Below are 7,594 nucleotides of genomic sequence, written 5' to 3' on the forward strand. Positions count from 1 at the left end.
GAGATATACTTAGCCAGTAATTTCTGTCAGGAGGTCATCCTGAAATTACATGCCAAAAATCAGGTCTGTTTTTACATTTTGTTTCACTGTAGTGACCAAAATGGCCTACAGACAACTGTATATAATGAATGACCTAACCCCACAAATTTCACCTTCTAGTGTAAGGCAAACATAATAACCTGTTCTTTGTGAAAGTGATAGAATTGGGATCTAATGACAATAGTACTCAAAACAGCTAGACTTGTCCTCTCTTATACATAGTTGAGTTTCAAACCTTGAAGATCACCCAAAACAAAACAATATGAAGTTCTTGTTTCAGTGTCCTTGTTGCTCTTGCTTCTGTTTCGTTAAGCCGAAGAAAGGCAAACCGAAGGAAGAAAAACCCAATAAAGGCACGCCATCAGAGGAGCAAGAGAAGGAGAAAGTGAAGGAGCAAGAGAAGGAGAAAGTGAAGGAGCAAGAGAAGGAGAAAGTGAAGGAGCAAGAGAAGGAGAAAGTGAAGGAGCAAGCGAAGGAGACGAAAGAAGACTGATAAAGAAAGTTAGCTCGTCAAAGTAAGTCATGGCAGACGAAAAAGCGAAAATTATTCACTTTCTACTCTTGTCTTATTTTTTCTTTTCTAAGATTGCATAAGCAAACTGCAAAAGTTTTAGTGTTTTTTCGATCCAAATGGGTTATAATGTAGCTCCGAGACGTAATTATCCAAGACTTAATTATGCATCTTTAGTTCGTTTCGTTTGATTTGACAGGATCTATCGTTTTTCTAACCATCACAAACTCAATTACTAAGATTTTCAGAAATTCGAAGATTTGATATATATATATACATATATACATACTAGGCATGCTCATTTGGCAAAGATTGCTTAAACAAGATCAGTAATCAAATACAAACATTCATCTCAAATCAATCAGTGAAGAACAATAAGAACACATTGATATGATTCTCACTCATAAAAACATGAGTTTGCTAGTTCACATATCATCTATTAATATCCTTGTTTTGAATCACTTCCATAGATACTCATAACTGTAAGGACATAATTCATATATACATGGCTAAGAGTCTATACTCTGCAAAATCCTTCGGAATGCATTTCGACATATTACAAATATATATAGATAGAAAGAAACAGGAGTGGTAAAACAAAGCCTCACATTTGAGAGTTCTCCCTGAGTTTAGATTCTAGCTGAAGACGTCGTTCCTTTTCTTTGAGATATTGTAGAAGCCAATGCTGTTCGGATCTCAAATCCATGGCAGCACCATACCCATAAGGATCGAATCTTTGTTGGCCATGAGAAATCTTATCTCTTGGAACTTGTTCATAAAACCCCGGACGCCATTGTGGGTCTTGTAACTGTTCTTTCAAGTTCGCCCACCGATCAAAAAGACTTAACCTCGAAATATCTTCATCGTGAAACCTTCGAAGATTCGTCGGCGAATTGAATTGAACCGGAAAAACATTTTCTTGGGCATGAACAAGATTAGGATGTCCTTGGTAATAGTGGGGTCTTGGAGTAGAATCAACATAGCTGTACTTAGGAATGCTGGGACTAAAATTTTGCCGAGTTTCCATCAAATTTGAATGTAAATTTGCTTGTGATAAATCGAAGAACTGTTCTTTCATATCCTCTGAGTCTTTATTTTCAGAATAACTTGATGAATCACTACTAGACCAGTTTGCATTGTCTGGTAATAATGGAGCAGAAGGCAGTGGAAGTATATAAGGAGGTGGCGCATAATGGGTAGTCGAAGAAGCAGACAGTGCACCAATATAATCGCCCTGGGAAGAGAAACCATGCATAAACTGAGATGAAGAAGATGAAGGTTGTACCTTCATATCTAGTTCGTTTTCTGCAGTTTCGTTAATGGAGGAAAGAGTTCCATACTTGTTGGAATCATTTTTCCCTTTCTCTGTAATACCAAAATTTTCTTTTTCGAGAACCCAACCACTAAGAGAGGGAGGTCCAGTGATAGATGATATCCCATCTGTTACTTCAAAACTAGGTGACTCAGTCGATTGTTCGGTATATGAATTTGTAGCTACTGATTCCTCTGTAAGAGGCTCTTTCCATGATATCTTCTTCGAGTGAGAACTAGTAATTATGGAACAAACATCGGAAATATCACATGGTATCTGGTTTTGAGGAAGTAATGAGGAATTTCGATACAAGGACTGAGCAGAAGATGCAAGTAGATTGGATGCCACACCAGGAGTATAAAGTGGGGCGGAGTTATGTCTCACAATTGGCTTGAACAGAATAACTTCTTCTTCTTCGACAGGACTAGAGAGTTTAGACAGATGATTGTCATCTAGATTGCCCTCCTCTTTCTTCAATTCAACGCCATCGTCGGTTGCCTCTGATTCTCTCCTGTACTGATATTCCTTTGATTCGGCCAAGTAAAATTTTCTTTCATGTTTCCCATGAAAGATCCACTTTCTTGATCCATTTGACATGTTAACAATCTTCATAGTAGCATGAAGGATACGAGAAATGCGAATTTGACATTCATGACTATCTTCAAATCTTGGTCTTGGTTGCTTCGGAGTTGAAAAATCTAATCGACCATGTGATGGAGAGACTGGTATAAAACCCCGTAACTCGTGATCTTCCCAGATAGCAGTAAGATCTCTAGACTTGATTTCGCATAGTTGATCATCTAATTGATTCAAAAGGGTCACAAGAGAACCAAAAAAGTAACCCATTGCTATTTCACATCTTTCATCCGGCTCATCAGTTGCCAACTTATCCAGCATTTCTACTAGCCACTCAAGAAATACTAATATAGCCGGTAAAAGAGGACCCTGATCTAAGGGAATGAATATCGCGCATCTTTCAAGTAGGCGACCCATACAAATGAAAGTAGATGCCCATGCAAGCTGAATCAAGGCAGGTTCCTTTTCGTACTTCAAGTGGCTCGGCTTTTCTAGTTTTGGGTTTTCATTTAGAGTGTGGATAGTGAATATAAGGATACTTACAAGTTGCAGAGCCCGAAAAGGACCCGTTCTAGATACAACCAATTGCCGATATGACTCTAAAGCATCATTTAAACTGACATCATCTAGGGCGATCAGAGCTTCCAGTTTTATTATTGTAGATCCAAATAGGAAAGGGAATTCCTCCAAACTGCATTATTGAAAGATAGAAATAAAATCAGAATCCACTTACATGCTAATATCATTAACAAATTTGAATTTGTTTTTCAAAATATAATCATGGGTATTTTATCAAAATATGAACCCCCACTTAATCGGACTTTCTTTATAGATCTATATATGTGTATGTGTGTGTGTGTGTGTGTGTGTGCGTGTGCTAGTTTAGTGGTTGACAAAGAGATCGGGTAAAGTCTGACGCTTTCCTAGTTCAGTAATTATGAAGTGAATTTCGCATTCTCCAAATTCTTGGTATCTAATGAATCGTTTAGCAATTTCATGTTAAGGGGCTCATTTTGTGCAGTTAAAAATCCTAGGTCGGGAACTCTGAAATCTTCTACTATATCCAGTCTAATAAGGAGTTAAATACTGAAATATTTCGGCCAAAATGACCAAAATATTTCCATTCCCATGCTTACAAAATTTCAGCCGAAACCGAAATTTAAATTACTTTCTCTTAACAATGCCTGATTAAGTAATTAAATGAATATTTCAGCCAAAATGACCGAAATTTAAACCGAGATTTCATTCCTTGCAGTCTATTTGGGTGCTTTTTATGTATGCAGAGGTACATAAAACTAGTCATACAAGGATCAAATAACACTCCTAAACATTTAGAAAATTTCAACTTCAGAAATTGTTTGCAGTATGTAGTAGTATACCTTGATTTTCTGTAAAAGAAGCTTATCATCTGAACAGTGAGGGACCACAGACCAATTTCGTCAGAAGAACGAACACCGTCATTGGCATTTTGCACATAGACTCTTTCAGATGGCTTAGAGAAATCAAAAGCGAGCTCCTTCGAGAGAGAATGTAAACAAATAGATTTATTCTGCAACACCGTAAGCAATAAATCAATTTCTAGGTAGAAAGCAATTCCAACAACAAGTATATGAGAAGAGAAAATTTCTGACCTTCTCAAACAGTAAACTTAGGTTATCCCAAGCATCAGGGAAAGGTTCTTTAACAGCGATACTTCGTATGCAGTGGTAAAACGCTAGGAAGTCATCACCAAGATATGTCGCCAAAACAGCCAACTGCACATGAGGTTGCATTATTCAATACATAGATAAGCACCTCAAGTCTTGATGTGTAAGTACGCATCGGTAGCTAAATTCTACCCGGCCCGGACGAAAGTCTTAAGTACACACGGGCACCTAAGCGGCCCGATTCCAACCCTTACCTCAAAACTCAAGAACTTCGATAAGGGAAAAAAGAATTAAACTTTATACAAAGAGACATTAATTGTACACAATACCTGATTTTGTGGATTTCCACTATCTGGCCAAATCATTAATGCATTAAAATAGTGACTAGCAGCAAATGACCAGTTACGACTTTCGGCATCAGGAGTTCCATAAAGTTCCCCGTATCGAGCAAGATCTCCGAGGAAAATTGAAGAACGGTGGCATGAAAACTGGCATGTGCGTATTTCTGATGATTCCATGGAACCAAAAGGACTACCATCATTTAAGACTGAGAGTTCCTTGGGGAGTCCGTAACTTATTCTGATTTTTGCAATAAAATCTTGGTAAAATTCAGTAGCTTCTGATAAAAAGGATTTCAATCCTTTGAGAAGATCGTCAAGTACCACATTCGTACTCTTTTTATGAGAAGGAGTTTGTCGTATTCTATTACGATATTCATCTATATGTTTATAATGTAGCTTCCACAAAGAATATTCAATATCTTGAAGTTCTGATAGTTCATGATCGCTCAAAACGATTTCCTCGTAGCTAGAACGGGCTTTACGATAAAAATTTTGCACGTCAATGTCCAGTGGACCCTTAGACTGAATCAATAGCCACAACTGTTTTTCTGCATTGACAGCCTAAAGAACAAGCAAACAGCCATATTAATATGAATCGGAAATAACACATTGGTTCTTATTATGTTGTGGAAATTTCGGCTACTACCTCAACAATAAGGTTCCGAATGCGGTTCTGACCGTTTGATGGTCCCATCTTCTTAACACGGAAACTTGAGCAGATACAATTCTTTCAGTTGTGTACTGATAAAAATAGGCGTGAAATTGAGCTCTCCTATTGTTGAGTTTGTTGCTTAGAAAGCAACTTCATTATTGGACCCGACTAGGAATTATTCACTGCAAAGTCAGAACAAAAAGCATCGAAATCTTAACAACTAACATATATATATATATATATATTACATTTTAACTACAACCAAAGCGAAAAGTGTAAGTTAGTTGGCCATTCATATCCCACTTGTGGTGAAATGCTATACAAAATAGATACAGAAGTCAACTATCAAGATTCAACCAGATATGCTCCATCAAACAAATTTACATATCGAGCTCAAGGGAATAACTAGTAGTAAACTGGCGGGCTAGCTAAACGGGTAAATCTTTTACGGGTCTTATACAAAAAATCCCGGGTTATTGTACTCAACAGAGTAGCCAATATAACCATCCCCACTCAGTAGAAATTCCTACTTTTTGCACCTGATTGAGCTTGTTGAAAATGAAAATAAACCAACTAAAGCAGAATGCATCGTAATTTGATCTTCGAACCTCTTGCAAGACGAACCAAATATTTTAAAAAGAAGTTCCAAAAGACATCTAAAAAGCCAATTGAGGGTAATGCTACTTTCTCCAAATGTAAAAGTTATATAATGATGTATCAGTGTTCTAAACCACATATTAATGTTCTTTTCTCATACCGGATCTCAATGCTTTGAATCTATGGTTTACATAATGCAAATTTAGTAAAATCCTTAGCTAGTGAAAGAAGCATTTTTCGCCAATTGAACCTTAAGTCTCCACTCTAATACCCAAAAACCATATCACAAACACAAATTAAGCAGAAACCCCTTAATCATCAACTCCAAAGAAGAACACAAAATATGATTATTTCTAAAAATTTCCAACTTCAAGCAAGACCCAAGATATGAACTTCTATTAAGACCAAAACCCACAATTCAAATTGAAAAAAAAAGAAGTCCATTAAACTACCAAACCTAAACCAAAGAGCAAGCTTCATCTCACATTCAGAAAAGCCAATTAGTTAGAATTGATAAAAAAAAACCCATTTCAACTGAGATATTCTAGTTCCTCTTAGTAAATCTAAATCATAGCTAAAATACAAACCTATATGAGAAATTCTTGATAACCCATCTCCAAGAAATTACTAAAACCCACAAACAAAAACCCAAATTTAAAATCATAATCATAAGAAGAAGAAGAAGTTACTTACCCAAAGATAAGAGGAAGAAGAAAAAAGTTTCATTTCATCAAACAAGTCACTATGAGAGACTACTAGATTATCATCTTCAAAATTCCAAAGAAGTAGTTAGAGAGAGAAAGAGATAGAAAGAGAAATTTGACACCTGTGTTGTTTATGTTGTATAACAGACAAAATTAAATGGAAGAAGGATGAGAAGAAGAAGATGATGGACCATTTTCTGTCGGAAGAAAAAAATGAAAGGAGAAGTTTTTAGTATCATCCTTGAGATATATTAAGTCCTATCATTTAAGCCGTTGGATATTATCATGAAGATATATCTAATGGATTACAATTTAAAGGGGAGATGTTAACCTGAGGATGAAGGTAGAAGAAGAGTACACAAGAATAGTACTAGATTGGATAGATGACTTGTATTTGAAGCTATAAACCTAGTCAAGAGTTTAGACATTTGGGTTATTTTATACAAGTTGTTCTACCCCATTATTTGACAAATGGTAAACATGTCTTGTTAAAAAATTTGTTGATAGAGGTGCTCAATTATAAAATTAAAAGAAAATTTTATTTTATAGAGTATTTTGGTCTTGAATTTTTACTGTTCTTGTAAAGACTAAGTTGAAAAATGTCGTTGACTTGAATTTTCATAATTATCTTGTAGCATTTAGCTTAAAGAGTTTTTGAAACTAGTTTGAGCTCTATGAGTAAAGAGAGACATGAGACGTATCGGAAAGAAAGATACCAGAATGAGAGCTTCAACACAAGATGGGATGGTGAAAGTGGGTTTTTGGTCGTTTATGACACAATGGTCCAAATGGTACTTTATTATTGTATTAGAGACATGGATCAAGTTGCAAAAAGTACATGACTAAGATTGTACATAATTATTCAATAGATTTTGGTCTAGAGAGTTTTTGAAATAGTTTGAGCTCAAGCAGTAAAGAGAGCTGGAAAATGTATTGAAGAAGGAAGATCAGAAAGATACCAAATGAAAGCTTTAACAAGATGTTTAAAGCAGGTTCGCGGTCTTTTATGACACAGGTACCCAAACGATACTTTATCACTGGATTAGAGACATGAATCATGCTACAAACTTAACATGACAAATATTAGATGTGGCAAAATTTTAATGGCGTGTTAGTCATTTGGTTGTATGGAGCCTAGGGCTTTCTTGGTGTTTCCCCTTGTTTTTATTTGATTACTTTTCACTCTTTAGGTGTGGTAGAGCCCAAAAATTTAGTG

General features: G+C 36.0%; 2 protein-coding genes across 2 annotated transcripts; one reads left to right on the forward strand and one right to left on the reverse strand.

The window, feature by feature from the left end:
- The first annotated feature begins 301 nt into the window (after window positions 1-301).
- Window positions 302-720, forward strand: LOC147560120 (uncharacterized). Its single transcript, XM_086662192.1, has one exon. The coding sequence runs from the start codon at window positions 302-304 to the stop codon at window positions 530-532; it is 231 nt and encodes a 76-aa protein (XP_086518318.1). The 3' UTR covers window positions 533-720.
- A 195-nt stretch (window positions 721-915) lies between these two features.
- On the reverse strand, window positions 916-6,893 carry LOC147560121 (Telomerase activating protein Est1). The gene is made up of 7 exons (XM_086662191.1): window positions 6,710-6,893; window positions 6,368-6,575; window positions 5,072-5,259; window positions 4,414-4,986; window positions 4,070-4,192; window positions 3,818-3,987; window positions 916-3,129 (listed from the first exon to the last, which is right to left on the reverse strand). The coding sequence occupies exons 3-7, from the start codon at window positions 5,117-5,119 to the stop codon at window positions 1,155-1,157; spliced, it is 2,889 nt and encodes a 962-aa protein (XP_086518317.1). The 5' UTR covers window positions 5,120-5,259; window positions 6,368-6,575; window positions 6,710-6,893; the 3' UTR covers window positions 916-1,154.
- Window positions 6,894-7,594: the final 701 nt, after the last annotated feature.

This window comes from Eschscholzia californica, unplaced genomic scaffold (genome assembly GCF_041429995.1).
Source record: "Eschscholzia californica isolate CP2 unplaced genomic scaffold, dmEscCali1.0.p SCAF_2, whole genome shotgun sequence".
In the NCBI taxonomy this organism is placed as follows: domain Eukaryota; kingdom Viridiplantae; phylum Streptophyta; class Magnoliopsida; order Ranunculales; family Papaveraceae; genus Eschscholzia; species Eschscholzia californica.

Excerpts from the sequence above, each read along its gene's own strand:
- LOC147560120 (XM_086662192.1), top strand. The coding sequence starts at position 302 with ATGAAGTTCTTGTTTCAGTGTCCTTGTTGCTCTTGCTTCTGTTTCGTT.
- LOC147560121 (XM_086662191.1), bottom strand. The coding sequence starts at position 5,119 with ATGGGACCATCAAACGGTCAGAACCGCATTCGGAACCTTATTGTTGAG. Across the intron at positions 4,193-4,413 it reads GTGGAAATCCACAAAATCAG|TTGGCTGTTTTGGCGACATA; the intron begins GTATTGTGTACA and ends CCTCATGTGCAG. Across the intron at positions 3,988-4,069 it reads TAAGTTTACTGTTTGAGAAG|AATAAATCTATTTGTTTACA; the intron begins GTCAGAAATTTT and ends ACGGTGTTGCAG.